General features: G+C 45.3%; 1 protein-coding gene across 1 annotated transcript in view; it reads right to left on the reverse strand.

The window, feature by feature from the left end:
- pacs2 (phosphofurin acidic cluster sorting protein 2) overlaps positions 1-19,836 on the reverse strand; it is a 122,665-nt gene that overhangs the window by 27,844 nt on the left and 74,985 nt on the right. The window contains exons 6-11 of the mRNA XM_052485368.1: positions 17,490-17,563; positions 14,480-14,560; positions 13,309-13,368; positions 4,932-5,005; positions 3,508-3,690; positions 924-1,056 (exon numbers count right to left, since the gene is read on the reverse strand). Of these exons, the coding sequence (XP_052341328.1) occupies positions 924-1,056; positions 3,508-3,690; positions 4,932-5,005; positions 13,309-13,368; positions 14,480-14,560; positions 17,490-17,563 (605 nt within the window). The remainder of the gene's footprint in view (positions 1-923; positions 1,057-3,507; positions 3,691-4,931; positions 5,006-13,308; positions 13,369-14,479; positions 14,561-17,489; positions 17,564-19,836) is intronic.

Consider the following 19,836-nt stretch of genomic DNA (forward strand, 5'->3'; position numbering starts at 1 on the left):
CCCTGGAGCTGGTCAGCCACAGAGCCACGCCCCTGGAGCTGGTCAGCCACAGAGCCACGCCCCTGGAGCCGGTCAGCCACAGAGCCACGCACCCTGGAGCCGGTCAGCCACAGAGCCACGCCCCTGGAGCTGGTCAGCCACAGAGCCACGCCCCTGGAGCTGGTCAGCCACAGAGCCACGCCCCTGGAGCTGGTCAGCCACAGAGCCACGCCCCTGGAGCCGGTCAGCCACAGAGCCACGCCCCTGGAGCCAATCAGCCGTAGAGCCACGCCCCTGGAGCCAATCAGCCACAGAGCCACGCCCCTGGAGCCGGTCAGCCACAGAGCCACGCCCCTGGAGCCAATCAGCCGTAGAGCCACGCCCCTGGAGCCAATCAGCCGCAGAGCCACGCCCCTGGAGCCGGTCAGCCACAGAGCCAGGCTGTATTAGCAACTAAATTATCCTTACAACTTCTTCTGATTTAAAAAAATTATTAGTTCAAGGACATACATCTGGTGTATTAGAAGCAATTATTTGTACCATGATAGTCTTCAAAACATATTTTTATTCCCACGAAGATTGACATTTTTCCATTCACTCTAATGGGGCATCTTGTTTTCTGCAAACAATGCCTGCAGTACCGCAGTCGGCCTTGAACTACCGTGGCTTCAATGAGAGGGGGCAGTTGTTCTCCCCTGGATTCAAACCAGAAACCATCTGATTACCGGCCCACCTTTCTAACAATGAGGCTACCGCAGAGACAGAGCTTCTCAGAGAATTATAGACCAGCATGCTCTACAACCCCTCTGCTTCACTGTGCTAATCTAGTAATGTTATTTATTGTGATCTAAAAGGCAAAACGGATCCTACATCAGCACTCCTACGCTGTGATGCTTGATACATACAGCCACTGATCGGGTTTGCTTGCAGTGTGCTCCTCCTACCTGTAGATGGCAGCGTGTGTCGAGCAAGCGTTCGTTATCCAGGCTGTTGGCTCTCTCATTCTGTGGTCTGTTGGGCTGGCGCTCCTTTAGGGAAGTACTTCTCCCTCTCCTCCCTGCCAATTTAGCTTCTTGCCTGGAGAAGACACCAGAACACTAAAGTGAGGACAGAAGGGAGGGAAGGGGGCTTGTTTTCTTCAGGTAGAGGAGAAGCGAAAGGAAGATGATGGATTTGAATTAGGGAGTATGGAATGACACAGGTAGAGAGGTGTGACCCTAAATGAGTAGAGGGCAGGGCCGGCTCTAGGGGGGATGCAGGTTAGGGAGTTGCCACCCAAATGATTCTGGTCTGAGTCATGTTAAACTACAAAATTCCAGGATATTAGCTCAGAAAGACAAAAGTTCTGTCTTCCCACCAAAAGTTATGTCTTCCCACCAGTAAAAAGAGGGGGAAAAGAGCAATTGTTTCTTCAATTGGAAAAAAGAGAGAAGGACATGTGGTGTTTGAGCTAGAAATTATGGAAGACAAAAGGTTGGGAGGTGCGAGGGAATTCTCAAGAGCAAGGAACCTACGACATGAAGAAGGCTGTTAAAGCCAAAACGTTTGTGTATGCTACCCCGATGCCGCAAAAAAATGCTTTTTAACGTTTAAAAAAATTAATTAAGCCTCAGGACATCTTTAATAATCCCAGAGAGCATGGTCGGCTTGGAGAGATGTTGAGAGTGGACCGGTCATACTTTAATAATCCCAGAGAGCATGGTCGGCTGGACGGAGAGATGTTGAGAATTAGATCCCAAAGCATGGTTCTGTCTTCCCAAAATAAAGTGATGATAAAAGCGCCTGCTTCTCTCCTATTATTATTATTATTATTATATTAATAATCCCAGACTGAAGCAAGCTGAAGGTGAAGAAGAAGAGTTTGGAAGGAATCATAGGCTCTTAATGTTTCTTTAATCATCCCAAAACACACTGGATGGAGAATGTTGAAGAGAGGGACCGGTCTCCCAATAATCCTTGAGAAGGAAGAGATAATATGCTGGAATCGGAAAGATTAACTGAAAGAGTGGACCAGTTTTACCTTTAATAATCCCAGAGAGAAGGACTCGGTCTTCTTCATCTTGGATGGAGAGATGTTCCAGGAAGGTGTAAGCTCCCAGGAGCATCCTCCGGCTGGATGGAGAAATACAGGGAGATGGACGGCAGTTGGTAGTATCTAGTTTCTTTTGTCATTTACAGAAAATGGTTGGACGGAGAGATGTTGAGAGTGGACCATTTTCTTTAATAATCCCAGACAGCATGGTCGGCTGGAAAAAAATGTTGATTTTGGACCAGTTATACTTTAATAATCCCAACATGGTCTGGATTTTTTTTCCCTGGACGGAGAGATGCTCTGTGGTGGACCAGTTAGGGGCGTGGCTCTTAATAATCCCAGAGGGCATGGTCGGCTGGATGGAGAGATGTTGAGAGTGGACCTCATCTTAATAATCCCAGAGAGCATGGGTCATACTAGGTTTAATCCCAGTGAAGATTTTCATGAGAATATTCTACAATCTGCATGAAAAAATTTTCCCAATGGTCCGGCTTCCATCAACAACAGCAATCGTAGAGTGCATGATGGCTGGCACGGAAAGATGTTTTGCAGTGGACCAGTTATACTTTAATAATTAAAAAGCTTTACTGATGGCTGGATGGAGAGATGTTGTGAGTGGACCGTGTCATCTTTAATAATCCCAGAGAACTTGGTCGGCTGGATGGAGAGAGAGTGGACCAGTTATTCGACTAAAGATATCATTTTAATTTCCCAGAGAGCAGTGAGCATCGATCTGGATGGAGAATAAAACATTCAATATTTAGTGGACCAGTTATGAACTTTAATAATCCCAGAAAGCATCACAACTACGGAGACTCCATGTTTAGATGGACGGTCATACTTTATACTTTAATAATCCCAGAGAGCATGGTCCACGGCTGGACGGATTAGATTTTACAAACACAAAGTGAACCACCTTGTCTAGCGTATTTTGTTTTGTCGACATTTTAAGTTAATCCCAAAATGTTCTGTTTCGGCTGGTCTGGAAATGTTGAGAGTGGACCAGTTTTTAATATCCTGCCATAACAATGTTGAGTGAGATAAAAAAAAAAAACTTTGAGAAATACCAGACCCGAGAGAGCATGTTTGGCTGGAATGGAGAGATGTTGAGACATTGTGGACCAGTTATCTTTCTGGGTCCATCCCAGGAGATGGAAGACTGGAGAGATGTTGAGAGTGGATTGGAGAGAAAAATAAATGCTGTCGCCACCTATTCTAGCTGCAACACTACCAAGGTGCACGGACTGAAGCAAGCTGAAGGTGAGAAGATATAGCTAGAGTATCTAGCAGAGGTTTGAGAGAGGGAATCAGAGGCTCTTTCTCAATCCATCTTTCCTCGATTCCTTGCATCCTGTCTTCTCACCTCCTCAAAAACACACTGGATGAGAAGGTCTAAGAGAGGACCGTGGACCGTCTCCTCCAATACGCTTGAGAAGGAAGAGATAATATGCGAGGAATCATTGAAAGATTAACTGAAAGAGTTAGCCAGTATTTACCACCTGTTGGAAGGGATGATGAGGGACTCGGTCTTCTTCATCTTGCCAGTAGGGGGCAGTTTCTCCAGGAAGGTGTCCATGTTGTCCATCTCCAGCTCTGTAGTGGGGGTCACTGCCTCTGGTTGCTCCTCCTGCTGGGATGGAGCAAAGACAGGGATAAGACACAACGGCAGTTGGTAGTATCTAGTTTCTTTTGTCATTTACAGTGGGGCAAAAATGTATTTAGTCAGCCACCAATTGTGCAAGTTCTCCCACTTAAAAAGATGAGAGAGGCCTGTAATTTTCATCATAGGTACACTTCAACTATGACAGACAAAATGAGAAAAAAAAATACTTATTTTCCACCATAATTTGCAAATTAATTAATTAAAAATCCAACAATGTGATTTTCTGGATTTTTTTCCCTGACCGGCTCCAGGGACGTGGCTCTGTGGCTGACCAGCTCTAGGGGCGTGGCTCTGCGGCTGATTGGCTCCAGGGGCATAGTTGAAGTGTACCTATGATGAAAATTACAGGCCTCTCATCTTTTTAAGTGGGAGAACTTGCACTTAAATTGGTGGCTGACTAAATACTTTTTTGCCCCACTGTATATAGGTTACTCTCACTAGCTAGGTTTCCATCCAATTGGTGACAGATTTTCATGAGAATATTCTACAATCTGCATGAAAACAATTTTCCCACTAGAGATCTGCTTCCATCAACAACAACAATTGTAGATAAAAGTGCATGATGACCTAGTGCACATAAAAATGAATTTTGCAGTAAAATTCAAATGTACCACATAAAATTAAAAAAATATATACTTTACTGATGGTTTTGACACAATGAATGTTGTGTTATATAGCGAACGTGTCTACTCTGATATTGATCCCTGTGTCCTCTTGCCATCAGCTCGCAGATACAGTCTCATCCAGGGTATACTCTACATAATGAGATTATTATTCTGACTAGGAAAGACTGAGATCATTTTAAATTTCCCAAATGGCAGTCGAGCATCGATCTTCATGTCACCAGAATAAAACATTCAATATTTATTGGAAAGGTACATGAAGCTCATCAGTACACTTTCACCACCCTGTAAAGTTTATCACAACATATCGAGAGACTCCATGTTTACCGATATGACGGTTCTATATATATATATATATCATATATTTGCACATAAAGGAGTATCCACTGCAATTTATCACATTATTCATTTTACAAACACAAAAAGAACCCACCTTGTCTAGCGTATTTTGTTTTGTCGACATTTTGGAAAGTTTGCCGACAAAATGTTCTGTTTTCATCAGGTCTGTCGTGAAATGTTTTAATGTTTTTAACTACTTTACTGCCATAACAATGTTGGTGAGATGAAAAAAAAAAAAACTTAAATGAGAAATACCAGACCACGACCCAGTGGCAGTTGTTTGAGGATTACTTACAAGAGTATAGCGTTATCTGAGACATTGTCCACCTGGAACTTGTCTCCACTGCTCTTAGTCTTGTCTGGGTCCATCTGCAGGGTAAAAGGGAAGACAGGAGGATTACAATTTACGAGGGAGGTGGTATAGCAAGAACAGTATAGCTACAACACATTAGCTACAACACTATAGCTACAACAGTATATAGCTGCAACACATTAGCTACAACGCTATAGCTACAACACTATAGCCACAACGCTATAGCTACAACACTATAGCTACAGTCTCAGACAGGGTATATTAGCTACAACACTATAGCTACAGTCTCAGCTACACACTATATTACAACACATTAGCTACAACAGGGTATATTAGCTACAACACTATAGCTACAACAGGGTATATTAGCTACAATGACATTAGCTACAACAGGGTATATTTTACAACAGAATGACAGCTCATCCAGGGTATACTATGGTCCTAGGAACAGCATAGCTAGGGTAACATTATAGCTACATGACACTATAGCTACAACACTATAATTACAATGGTCACTTAGGATGACAACACTATAATTATGGTCAACAGAATAGTCTACAACAGTATAAGTAACTGGTAGCTGACAGTTCATACACTCAATTAGTCCTGGTAGGATGACAGTACAGTATAGCTGGTAATAGTATAGGATGACAGTCTCATAAGTTAGCATTATGGTATACATTTGAAATCAGGGTATTTATGGCCTAGGATACAGCCAGGGTATATTATGGCTAAGGATACATTTTAACCTGTTTAGGATGACAGTCACAGTGTATTGCTGACATGGACAGAATATTAATCAGGGTAAAAAATAGTCCTGTCTTAGGTGACAGTCTGCACAAAAGGATCCACCACTATGATTTTAAGAATGTGGTCAGAATAACATTAGGAGAATGACAGTATTTCAGCTTTTATTTCTTTCATCACATTCCCAGTGGGTCAGAAGTTTACATACACTCAGTATTATAGTTGGTAGGTATGCCTAACTAACAGTCTCAGCCAGGGTATAACTTGGATCAAACGTTTTGACAGTCTCTTCCAGGGTATATTATGGTCCTGGTAGGATGACAGTCTCAGCCAGGGTATAATGGTCCTGGTAGGATGACAGTCTCATCCAGGGTATTATGGTCCTGGGGAGGATGACAGTCTCAGCAGGGTATATTATGGTCCTGGAGGGTCAGGTCTCAGACAGGGTATATTTTGGCCTGGTAGGATGCAGTCTCATCCAGGGTATATTCAGTTCTGCAGTCTCATCCAGGGTTATATATGGATTGAGGTCAGGGTATATTATGGTCCTGGTAGGATGGTCCACTTCCTGGTAGGATGACAGTCTTATAAGGCACAGTCAGTCTCATCCAGGGTATATTATGGTCCTGGTAGGATGACAGTCTCACTGGAATTGTGATACTGTGAATTATATAGTCCTGAAATCATCTGTCTGGTAGGATGACAGTCTCATCCAGGGTATATTATGGAAAATGACTTGTGTCATGCACAAAGTAGATGTAACTGTCCAAAACCTAGGGTAGATTATTTTAGGAAAAGCCAGGGTATATTTTGGTCCTGGTAGGTGACAGTCTCATCCAAATCTAGTTTTAATGAGTCTCTCCAACCTAAGTGTATGTAAACTTGATGACTTCACTGTCTCATCCAGGGTATTATGGCTGACAGTCTGTATAATGGTCCTAGGATGACAGTCTCATCCAGCTAGCAGATACAGTCTCAGACAGGGTATATTATGGTCCTGGGAGGATGACAGTCTCATAGTATATTATGGTCCTGGTAGGATGACAGTCTCAACAGGGTATATTATGGTCCTAGTAGGATGACAGTCTCAGACAGGGTATACTATGACAGTATAGCTAGCAGTATAACTAGGATGACAGTCTCAGCCAGCAGTATATTATGGTCCTGGTGGGGTGACAGTCTCAGCCAGGGTATAACTAACAGTACAGCTCATCCAGTATATTATAGTCCTGGTAGGATGACAGTCTCAGCCAGTATATTATGGCTAGGATGACAGAATCAGCTAGGTTGTCCTGGTAGGGTGGAGTCTCATCCAGGGTATATTATGGTCCTGGTAGGATGACAGTCTCAGCCAGGGTATATTATGGTCCTGGTAGGATGACAGTCTCATCCAGGGTATATTATGGTCCTGGGGAGGATGACAGTCTCAGCCAGGGTATATTATGGTCCTGGTAGGATGACAGTCTCATCCAGGGTATATTATGGTCCTGGTAGGATGACAGTCTCATCCAGGGTATATTATGGTCCTGGTAGGATGACAGTCTCATCCAGGGTATATTATGGTCCTGGTGGGATGACAGTCTCATCCAGGGTATATTATGGTCCTGGTAGGATGACAGTCTCAGACAGGGTATATTATGGTCCTGGTAGGATGACAGTCTCATCCAGGGTATATTATGGTCCTGGTAGGATGACAGTCTCATCCAGGGTATATTATGGTCCTGGTAGGATGACAGTCTCAGACAGGGTATATTATGGTCCTGGTAGGATGACAGTCTCAGACAGGGTATATTATGGTCCTGGGGAGGGTGACAGTCTCATCCAGGGTATATTATGGTCCTGGTAGGATGACAGTCTCAGACAGGGTATATTATGGTCCTGGTAGGATGACAGTCTCAGCCAGGGTATATTATGGTCCTGGTAGGATGACAGTCTCAGCCAGGGTATATTATAGTCCTGGTAGGATGACAGTCTCATCCAGGTATATTATGGTCCTGGTAGGATGACAGTCTCATCCAGGGTATATTATGGTCCTGGTGGGATGACAGTCTCATCCAGGGTATATTATGGTCCTGGGGAGGTGACAGTCTCATCCAGGGTATATTATGGTCCTGGTAGGATGACAGTCTCATCCAGGGTATATTATGGTCCTGGTAGGATGACAGTCTCAGACAGGGTATATTATGGTCCTGGTAGGATGACAGTCTCAGCCAGGGTATATTATGGTCCTGGTAGGATGACAGTCTCATCCAGGGTATATTATGGTCCTGGTAGGATGACAGTCTCATCCAGGGTATATTATGGTCCTGGTAGGATGACAGTCTCATCCAGGGTATATTATGGTCCTGGTAGGATGACAGTCTCAGACAGGGTATATTATGGTCCTGGTAGGATGACAGTCTCATCCAGGGTATATTATGGTCCTGGTAGGATGACAGTCTCATCCAGGGTATATTATGGTCCTGGGGAGGATGACAGTCTCAGCCAGAGTATATTATAGTCCTGGTAGGATGACAGTCTCAGCCAGAGTATATTATGGTCCTGGTGGGATGACAGTCTCATCCAGGGTATATTATAGTCCTGGGGAGGGTGACAGTCTCATCCAGGGTATATTATGGTCCTGGGGAGGGTGACAGTCTCAGCCAGGGTATATTTTGGTCCTGGTAGGATGACAGTCTCATCCAGGGTATATTATGGTCCTGGTAGGATGACAGTCTCAGCCAGGGTATATTATGGTCCTGGGAGGATGACAGTCTCATCCAGGGTATATTATAGTCCTGGGAGGGTGACAGTCTCATCCAGGGTATATTATGGTCCTGGGAGGATGACAGTCTCAGCCAGGGTATATTATGGTCCTGGTAGGATGACAGTCTCATCCAGGGTATATTATGGTCCTGGTAGGATGACAGTCTCAGCCAGGGTATATTATGGTTCTGGTAGGATGACAGTCTCATCCAGGGTATATTATGGTCCTGGGGAGGGTGACAGTCTCAGCCAGGGTATATTATGGTCCTGGTAGGATGACAGTCTCAGCCAGGGTATATTATGGTCCTGGGGAGGGTGACAGTCTCAGCCAGGGTATATTATGGTCCTGGGAGGATGACAGTCTCAGCCAGGGTATATTATGGTCCTGGTAGGATGACAGTCTCAGCCAGGGTATATTATGGTCCTGGTAGGATGACAGTCTCATCCAGGGTATATTATGGTCCTGGGGAGGGTGACAGTCTCAGCCAGGGTATATTATGGTCCTGGGGAGGGTGACAGTCTCAGCCAGGGTATATTATGGTCCTGGTAGGATGACAGTCTCAGACAGGGTATATTATGGTCCTGGTAGGATGACAGTCTCATCCAGGGTATATTATGGTCCTGGTAGGATGACAGTCTCAGCCAGGGTATATTATGGTCCTGGTAGGATGACAGTCTCAGCCAGGGTATATTATGGTCCTGGGAGGGATGACAGTCTCATCCAGGGTATATTATGGTCCTGGTAGGATGACAGTCTCATCCAGGGTATATTATGGTCCTGGTAGGATGACAGTCTCAGCCAGGGTATATTATGGTCCTGGGGTAGGGTGACAGTCTCATCCAGGGTATATTATGGTCCTGGTAGGGTGACAGTCTCAGCCAGGGTATATTATGGTCCTGGGGAGGATGACAGTCTCATCCAGGGTATATTATGGTCCTGGGGTAGGATGACAGTCTCATCCAGGGTATATTATGTTCCTGGTAGGATGACAGTCTCATCCAGGGTATATTATGGTCCTGGTAGGATGACAGTCTCATCCAGGGTATATTATGGTCCTGGGAGGATGACAGTCTCATCCAGGGTATATTATGGTCCTGGTAGGATGACAGTCTCATCCAGGGTATATTATGGTCCTGGGGAGGATGACAGTCTCATCCAGGGTATATTATGGTCCTGGTAGGATGACAGTCTCATCCAGGGTATATTATGGTCCTGGTAGGATGACAGTCTCATCCAGGGTATATTATGGTCCTGGTAGGATGACAGTCTCATCCAGGGTAGTGAATGTCTGGTGGTTCTCACCAGGGACTTGGTGGCTCTCTGGTAGGATGACAGTCTCTGGTATATTATGGTCCTGGGGAGGTGACAGTCTGCCAGGGTATATTCTGTCTGAGAACTGGAGAGGGAGATGACAGTCTCTCAGGGTATATTATGGCCTGGTAGGATGACAGTCTCATCCAGGGTATAAAGCACAGTCTTCCAATATTATGGTCCTGGGGAGGGTGACAGTCTCATTGCCAGGGTATATATTTCTGGTAGGATGACAGTCTACCGCCATATCTCTGGGCTAAAATCACTTTAATACACAAGACGAAAGGCACATAAAAGTCTCACACTGATTAGCCCTCCTCCAGGGACTCACTTGAGTTTAGGTTTCTGGGGGTGCTGAGGATTATCGTCATCAGGGTCTAGGTGACAGTCTCACTAGGGTTCTCTATGGTCCAGACAGTCTCGAGGGTCCAGATCTTCCTAGGATGACAGTCTCTCCAGGGTTATTATGGTCCTGGTAGGATGACAGTCTCAACACAGGGAACATTCAGATAGGATGACAGTCTCAGACCAGGGTATATTATGGTCCTGGTAGGATGACAGTCTCACCACGCATACATGGTCCAGGATGACAGTCTCACCAGGGTAAATGGTCCTGCAAAAAGATGACAGTCTCACAGGGACAAGAAGTCCTGGAAAGAAACAAGAAAACAGGTTTTTTATATTTGCATAAATCTACTGAGAAAATTAATGGAAAAGGATGAGCAGTCTCATCCAGTATATATGGTCCTGGGGAGGGTGAAATTCTTAATCCAGGGTATATTATGGTTTAAAACAGTATCAGGGCTGGGTTACCTCATTTAAAACAGTCATCAGGGTATATTATGGTTACCTCGTTTAATGACAGTCTATCAGGGCTATATTTGGTCCTTGTTTAGGAAACAGTATCAGGGTATGGGTTACCTGGTAGTTTAAAACAGTATCAGGGTTGGGTTACCTCATTTAAAACAGTATCAGGGTTACCTGGTTTAAAACAGTATCAGGGTTGGGTTACCTCATTTAAAACAGTATCAGGGCTGGGTTACCTGTTTAAAACAGTATCAGGGTTACCTCATTTAAAACAGTATCAGGGTTGGGTTACCTCATTTAAAACAGTATCAGGGTTACCTCATTTAAAACAGTATCAGGGCTGGGTTACCTCATTTAAAACAGTATCAGGGTTACCTCGTTTAAAACAGTATCAGGGTCCTGGGTTACCTCATTTAAAACAGTATCAGGGTTACCTCGTTTAAAACAGTATCAGGGCTGGGTTACCTCGTTTAAAACAGTATCAGGGTTACCTAATTTAAAACAGTATCAGGGCTGGGTTACCTCATTTAAAACAGTATCAGGGTTACCTCCTTTAAAACAGAGTATCAGGTTACCTCGTTTAAAACAGTATCAGGGTTGGGTTACCTCCTTTAAAACAGAGTATCAGGGTTACCTCGTTTAAAACAGTATCAGGGTTGGGTTACCTCGTTTAAAACAGTATCAGGGTTACCTCGTTTAAAACAGTATCAGGGCTGGGTTACCTCATTTAAAACAGTATCAGGGCTGGGTTACCTCATTTAAAACAGTATCAGGGTTGGGTTACCTCGTTTAAAACAGTATCAGGGTTGGGTTACCTCGTTTAAAACAGTATCAGGGTTACCTCGTTTAAAACAGTATCAGGGTTACCTCGTTTAAAACAGTATCAGGGTTACCTCGTTTAAAACAGTATCAGGGTTGGGTTACCTCGTTTAAAACAGTATCAGGGTTGGGTTACCTCGTTTAAAACAGTATCAGGGTTACCTCGTTTAAAACAGTATCAGGGTTACCTCGTTTAAAACAGTATCAGGGTTGGGTTACCTCGTTTAAAACAGTATCAGGGCTGGGTTACCTTGTTTAAAACAGTATCAGGGTTGGGTTACCTCGTTTAAAACAGTATCAGGGTTGGGTTACCTCGTTTAAAACAGTATCAGGGTTGGGTTACCTCGTTTAAAACAGTATCAGGGTTACCTCGTTTAAAACAGTATCAGAGTTGGGTTACCTCGTTTAAAACAGTATCAGGGTTGGGTTACCTAATTTAAAACAGTATCAGGGTTGGGTTACCTCGTTTAAAACAGTATCAGGGTTGGGTTACCTAATTTAAAACAGTATCAGGGTTGGGTTACCTCGTTTAAAACAGTATCAGGGATGGGGTCAATTCCATTTAAATTCCAGTCAATTAAGGAAGTATACTGAAATTCCAATTCTCTTCAATGCTTTTCAACGAGGAACCTTTAGAATTGGGTTTAATTTCTGAATTGACTGGAAAATAAATGGAATTGACCCTAGTTTAAAACCTGGTTAGTACAACAGCTGGACAGGTTGTTACCTCATTGACGTTTAAAACCCTGGTTAGTACAACAGTTGGACAGGTTGTTACCTCATTGACCCCAACCCTGGTTAGTACAACAGCTAGACAGGTTGTTACCTCATTGACCCCAACCCAGGTTAGTACAACAGCTGGACAGGTTGTTACCTCATTGACCCCAACCCTGGTTAGTACAACAGCTAGACAGGTTGTTACCTCATTGACCCCAACCCAGGTTAGTACAACAGCTGGACAGGTTGTTACCTCATTGACCCCAACCCAGGTTAGTACAACAGCTGGACAGGTTTTACCTCATTGACCCCAACCCAGGTTAGTACAACAGCTAGACAGGTTGTTACCTCATTGACCCCAACCCAGGTTAGTACAACAGCTGGACAGGTTGTTACCTCATTGACCCCAACCCAGGTTAGTACAACAGCTGGACAGGTTGTTACCTCATTGACCCCAACCCTGGTTAGTACAACAGCTAGACAGGTTGTTAACTCATTGACCCCAACCCTGGTTAGTACAACAGCTGGACAGGTTGTTACCTCATTGACCCCAACCCAGGTTAGTACAACAGCTGGACAGGTTGTTACCTCATTGACCCCAACCCTGGTTAGTACAACAGCTAGACAGGTTGTTACCTCATTGACCCCAACCCAGGTTAGTACAACAGCTGGACAGGTTGTTACCTCATTGACCCCAACCCTGGTTAGTACAACAGCTAGACAGGTTGTTACCTCATTGACCCCAACCCTGGTTAGTATAACAGCTGGACAGGTTGTTACCTCATTGACCCCAACCCTGGTTAGTACAACAGCTAGACAGGTTGTTACCTCATTGACCCCAACCCTGGTTAGTATAACAGCTGGACAGGTTGTTACCTCATTGACCCCAACCCAGGTTAGTACAACAGCTAGACAGGTTGTTACCTCATTGACCCCAACCCTGGTTAGTACAACAGCTAGACAGGTTGTTACCTCATTGACCCCAACCCTGGTTAGTACAACAGCTGGACATGTTGTTACCTCATTGACCCCAACCCTGGTTAGTACAACAGCTAGACAGGTTGTTAACTCATTGACCCCAACCCTGGTTAGTACAACAGCTGGACAGGTTGTTACCTCATTGACCCCAACCCTGGTTAGTACAACAGCTGGACAGGTTGTTACCTCATTGACCCCAACCCTGGTTAGTACAACAGCTGGACAGTTTGTTACCTCGTCTGAGACTCGGAACCTCTTGATCAGGGCCACCAGTCTCTGTTTAAAGTTCTGCTGCTAAAAGAGGACACAGAAACAACCACTCATCAAAACAGACAGACCCATCACAAAGACCCAGCCTGGGTCTGTTTACACGTGGAATAATAGCACACACACACACACAGACTGGTACCCAGGCTAACAACAGCCGGGAGAGTAATCAGTTGCCTCTAAAGGATTTCCAACAACAAATATGTCGCTTTTTGGGGGGGGGGTGAACCGAACTAAATTAACATAGAAATGTCAGTTATAGATCTGTCATTCTCATTGAAAGGATGTCTGAAAAGGCATGTGCTCTATTTCTATGTGTCCTGTCCTTAAGTTGTTTTATTAAAAATAAAATAATTTAACAGCTTTCAAACAGCTGAAAATATGACATTTTTGGGAATATTGCAAATACATTTTCGCAGCGGATTAGATGGTACAATGATTCACAACCAGGCAATGGGCAGAAATATGTCTGTATATGTCTGTATAAAATACAGAAATATGTCCGTATAAAACCCCTGAAGGAAGTGGGACCATGTTAAATAAAGGTGAAATAAAAACCATGGCAACGCTGCCGTTTGACCAGCAGGGAGCATCTTAGGCAGAAAAAAACAACAACCAAACAAAGAAACTCGCTGGGGTATTGTGATGTCATTCTGGGGTATTGTGATGTCATTCTGGGGTATTGTGATGTCATTCTGGGGTATTGTGATGTCATTCTGGGGTATTGTGATGTCATTCTGGGGTATTGTGATGTCATTCTGGTGTCATTCTGGGGTATTGTGATGTCATTCTGGGGTATTGTGATGTCATTCTGGTGTCATTCTGGGGTATTGTGATGTCATTCTGGGGTATTGTGATGTCATTCTGGGGTATTGTGATGTGATGTCATTCTGGGGTATTGTGATGTGATGTCATTCTGGGGTATTGTGTGTAGATGAGGGAAATAAAATGATTTAATCCAGTTTAGAATTGTGAATTACCACCGAACGCTTCTTGTTTTTTAGCAGGAAACAAATCTCAAACTAAAACATTGTATCTAATCTTATTTCCAATAAAAATGAAGATAAGGCTTATTCATAAACCTTAGCTTGATGAGAATGCAACACAAAAAAAGGATGACTTCGCTACCATCTCTTACCCTGGTAATTGAGGCAGTCCTCACGATAGACCTCCTGTGCTTCTTTGGTTTCCTCACATCATACTCATCATCCTCAAGGTCCTGGGGATAAACATGTAAACAGTATACTGGGTTAAAACACAGGGCAGGTTGTCAAACACATACAGTCGTGGCCAAAAAGTTTTGAGAATGACACAAATATTAATTTCCACAAAGTTTGCTGCTTCAGTGTCTTTAGATATTTTTGTCAGATGTTACTATGGAATACTGAAGTATAATTACAAGCATTTCATAAGTGTCAAAGACTTTTATTGACAATTACATGAAGTTGATGCAAAGAGTCAATATTTGCAGTGTTGACCCTTCTTTTTCAAGACCTCTGCAATCCGTCCTGGCATGCTGTCAATTAACTTCTGGGCCACATCCTGACTGATGGCAGCCCATTCTTACATAATTAATGCTTGGAGTTTGTCAGAATTTGTGAGTTTTTGTTTGTCCACCCGCCTCTTGAGGATTGACCACAAGTTCTCAATGGGATTAAGGTCTGGGGAGTTTCCTGGCCATGGACCCAAAATATCGATGTTTTGTTCCCCGTGCCACTTAGTAATCACTTTTGCCTTATGGCAATGTGCTCCATCATGCTGGAATAGGCATTGTTCATCACCAAACTGTTCCTGGATGGTTGGGAGAAGTTGCTCTCGGAGGATGTGTTGGTACCATTCTTTATTCATGGCTGTGTTCTTAGACAAAATTGTGAGTGAGCCCACTCCCTTCGCTGAGAAGCAACCCCACACCTGAATGGTCTCAGGATGCTTTACTGTTGGCATGACACAGGACTGATGGTAGTGCTCACCTTGTCTTCTCCGAATAAGCTTTTTTCCGGATGCCCCAAACAATCGGAAAGGGGATTCAGAGAAAATGACTTTACCCCAGTCCTCAGCAGTCCAATCCCTGTAGCTTTTGCAGAATATCAGTCTGTCCCTGATGTTTTTCCTGGAGAGAAGTGGCTTCTTTGCTGCCCTTCTTGACACCAGGCTATCCTCCAAAAGTCTTTGCCTCACTGTGCGTGCAGATGCACTCACACCTGCCTGCTGCCATTCCTGAACAAGCTCTGTGCTGGTGGTGCCCCGATCCTGCAGCTGAATCAACTTTAGGAGACGGTCCTGGCGCTTGCTGGACTTTCTTGGGCGCCCTGCAGCCTTCTTCACAACAATTTGAACCGCTCTCCTTAAAGTTCTTGATGATCCGATAAATGGTTGATTTAGCTGCAGCAATATCCTTGCCTGTGAAGCCCTTTTTGTGCAAAGCAATGATGACGGCATGTGTTTCCTTGCAGGTAACCATGGTTGACAGAGGAAGAACAATGATTCCAAGCACCACCCTCCTTTTGAAGCTTCCAGTCTGTTATTCGAACTCAATCAGCATGACTGAGTGCTCTCCAGCCTTGTCCTCATCAACACTCACACCTGTGTTAAGGAGAGAATCACTGACATGATGTCAGCTGGTTCTTTTTGTGGCAGGGCTGAAATACAGTGGAAATATTTTTGGGGGATTCAGTTCATTTGCATCATCTGATCACTCTTCATACCATTCTGGAGTATATGCAAATTGCCATCATACAAACTGAGGCAGCAGTTTGTGAAAATTAATATTTGTGTCATTTCAGGGGTGTATTCACTAGGAAGTTAACAAAAGCCCACAAACAGAACCAAACAAAAGCCCACAAACAGAACCAAACAGAAGCCAACAAACAGAACCAAACAGAAGCCAACAAACAGAACCAAATAGAAGCCAACAGAACCAAACAGAAGCCAACAGAACCAAACAGAAACCCACAAAAGCCAAACAGAAGCCCACAAAGCCAAACAGAAGCCAACAGAACCAAACAGAAGCCAACAGAACCAAACAGAAGCCAACAGAACCAAACAGAAGCCAACAAAGCCAAACAGAAGCCAACAAAGCCAAACAGAAGCCAACAGAACCAAACAGAAGCCAACAGAACCAAACAGAAGCCAACAGAACCAAACAGAAGCCAACAAAGCCAAACAGAAGCCAACAGAACCAAACAGAAGCCAACAGAACCAAACAGAAGCCAACAAAGCCAAACAGAAGCCAACAAAGCCAAACAGAAGCCAACAAAGCCAAACAGAAGCCAACAGAACCAAACAGAAGCCAACAGAACCAAACAGAAGCCAACAGAACCAAACAGAAGCCAACAGAACCAAACAGAAGCCAACAAACCAAACAGAAGCCAACAGAGCCAAACAGAAGCCAACAGAACCAAACAGAAGCCCACAAAGTCAAACAGAAGCCCACAAAGCCAAACAGAAGCCCACAAAGCCAAACAGAAGCCCACAAAGCCAAACAGAAGCCCACAAAGCCAAACAGAAGCCCACAAAGCCAAACAGAAGCCCACAAAGCCAAACAGAAGCCCACAAAGCCAAACAGAAGCCCACAGAAGCCAAACAGAAGCCCACAAAGCCAAACAGAAGCCCACAAAGCCAAACAGAAGCCAACAAAGCCAAACAGAAGCCCACAAAGCCAAACAGAAGCCCAAACAAAGCCAAACAGAAGCCCACAAAGCCAAACAGAAGCCCACAAAGCCAAACAGAAGCCCACAGAACCAAACAGAAGCCCACAAAGCCAAACAGAAGCCCACAGAACCAAACAGAAGCCCACACAAAGCCAAACAGAAGCCCACAAACCAAACAGAAGCCAAACAGAAGCCCACAAAGCCAAACAGAAGCCCACAAAGCCAAACAGAAGCCCACAAAGCCAAACAGAAGCCCACAAAGCCAAACAGAAGCCCACAAAGCCAAACAGAAGCCCACAAAGCCAAACAGAAACCAAAATAATGAAATGTGGAAGACCTGAATTTGTCTAATAGAAACTTGTTTTGTTGCAAAAAGGGTTTTTCCATCGCTAAACGTTTTGTTACGTTGCAAAACTGATGAATACACCCCCCTTGATGTGTTTCTCCTGTCTGTTCGGCCCCAGCGAGGATCATGAATTGGACTGTATTTGTACTGACCTGACCCTGAACAGCATCGTCGCTGGCCTCCTGCTCTGAAGAGAAACTCTCATACTCCTCCTCTGAATAGGTATCTAGAAAACACACACACACACACACACACACACACACACACACACACACACACACACACACACACACACACACACACACACACACACACACACACACACACACACACACACACACACACACATTAACCTAATCCTGCTGAAGCAAGCTGGAGAATATCACGTCACAGGCTGCCAGGGTTGTTAAATCATTCATCCATTTTTTTTATTTTTTATTGTGGTCTTCAGATTTCACAAGGCAGTAATGCAGTCCATAATACTACGTGGCACTTTGGTAAAGAGCTCTTTGATACAATTTCATGTAATTGGCGCCTGCTTTATGCAGAGAAAATGTACCTTACAAGATTAACTACGAGCCTCTGCCCAGTGCTCTGCTCAGTGCTCTGCCCAGTGCTCTGCCCAGTGCTCTGCTCAGTGCTCTGCCCAGTGCTCTGCTCAGTGCTCTGCTCAGTGCTCTGCTCAGTGCTCTGCCCAGTGCTCTGCCCAGTGCTCTGCTCAGTGCTCTGCCCAGTGCTCTGCCCAGTGCTCTGCTCAGTGCTCTGCCCAGTGCTCTGCTCAGTGCTCTGCCCAGTGCTCTGCCCAGTGCTCTGCCCGGCTGGCAGAATAATGGATTCCGATGGAAACATAGTCTGAGACTTGTGTCGATACGCATCTGTCCATTTCATCTACTGTTTTACCAGAGCTGCCAGAAAGGCTGATTCTGATGGAATGGGACCATGCTGTGTTACATGACTGTTAACCCAAACTAGAGCAGAGAGCTGTACTGTGTCACAGCCTACCTCAGTAGAAGCACCGTATTGGGTCAGAGCTGCCTACCTCAGTACCATGCCCGGGTAGAAGCACCGTATTGGGTCAGAGCTGCCTACCTCAGTACCATGCCCGGGTAGAAGCACCGTATTGGGTCAGAGCTGCCTACCTCAGTACCATGCCAGGGTAGAAGCACCGTATTGGGTCAGAGCTGCCTACCTCAGTAGAAGCACCGTATTGGGTCAGAGCTGCCTACCTCAGTACCATGCCCGGGTAGAAGCACCGTATTGGGTCAGAGCTGCCTACCTCAGTACCATGCCCGGGTAGAAGCACCGTATTGGGTCAGAGCTGCCTACCTCAGTACCATGCCAGGGTAGAAGCACCGTATTGGGTCAGAGCTGCCTACCTCAGTAGAAGCACCGTATTGGGTCAGAGCTGCCTACCTCAGTACCATGCCCGGGTAGAAGCACCGTATTGGGTCAGAGCTGCCTACCTCAGTACCATGCCAGGGTAGAAGCACCGTATTGGGTCAGAGCTGCCTACCTCAGTACCATGCCCGGGTAGAAGCACCGTATTGGGTCACAGCTGCCTACCTCAGTACCATGCCCGGGTAGAAGCACCGTATTGGGTCAGAGCTGCCTACCTCAGTACCATGCCAGGGTAGAAGCACCGTATTGGGTCAGAGCTGCCTACCTCAGTAGAAGCACCGTATTGGGTCAGAGCTGCCTACCTCAGTACCATGCCCGGGTAGAAGCACCGTATTGGGTCACAGCTGCCTACCTCAGTAGAAGCACCGTATTGGGTCAGAGCTGCCTACCTCAGTACCATGCCCGGGTAGAAGCACCTTATTGGGTCACAGCTGCCCACCTCAGTACCATGCCAGGGTAGAAGCACCGTATTGGGTCACAGCTGCCTACCTCAGTACCATGCCCGGGTAGAAGCACCGTATTGGGTCAGAGCTGCCTACCTCAGTACCATGCCCGGGTAGAAGCACCGTATTGGGTCAGAGCTGCCCACCTCAGTAGAAGCACCGTATTGGGTCAGAGCTGCCCACCTCAGTAGAAGCACCGTATTGGGTCAGAGCTGCCCACCTCAGTAGAAGCACCGTATTGGGTCACAGCTGCCCACCTCAGTAGAAGCACCGTATTGGGTCAGAGCAGCCCACCTCAGTAGAAGCACCGTATTGGGTCAGAGCTGCCCACCTCAGTAGAAGCACCGTATTGGGTCAGAGCTGCCCACCTCAGTAGAAGCACCGTATTGGGTCAGAGCTGCCCACCTCAGTAGAAGCACCGTATTGGGTCAGAGCTGCCTACCTCAGTACCATGCCCGGGTAGAAGCACCGTATTGGGTCAGAGCAGCCCACCTCAGTAGAAGCACCGTATTGGGTCACAGCTGCCTACCAGTGCAGAGCCTTGTGTAACAGCGTACCTGAATACCTCAGTAGAACCACCATGTTGTGTAACAGCGTACCTGAATACCTCAGTAGAACCACCATGTTGTGTAACAGCGTACCTGAATACCTCAGTAGA

Source organism: Oncorhynchus keta, chromosome 29 (genome assembly GCF_023373465.1).
Source record: "Oncorhynchus keta strain PuntledgeMale-10-30-2019 chromosome 29, Oket_V2, whole genome shotgun sequence".
NCBI classification, from domain to species: domain Eukaryota; kingdom Metazoa; phylum Chordata; class Actinopteri; order Salmoniformes; family Salmonidae; genus Oncorhynchus; species Oncorhynchus keta.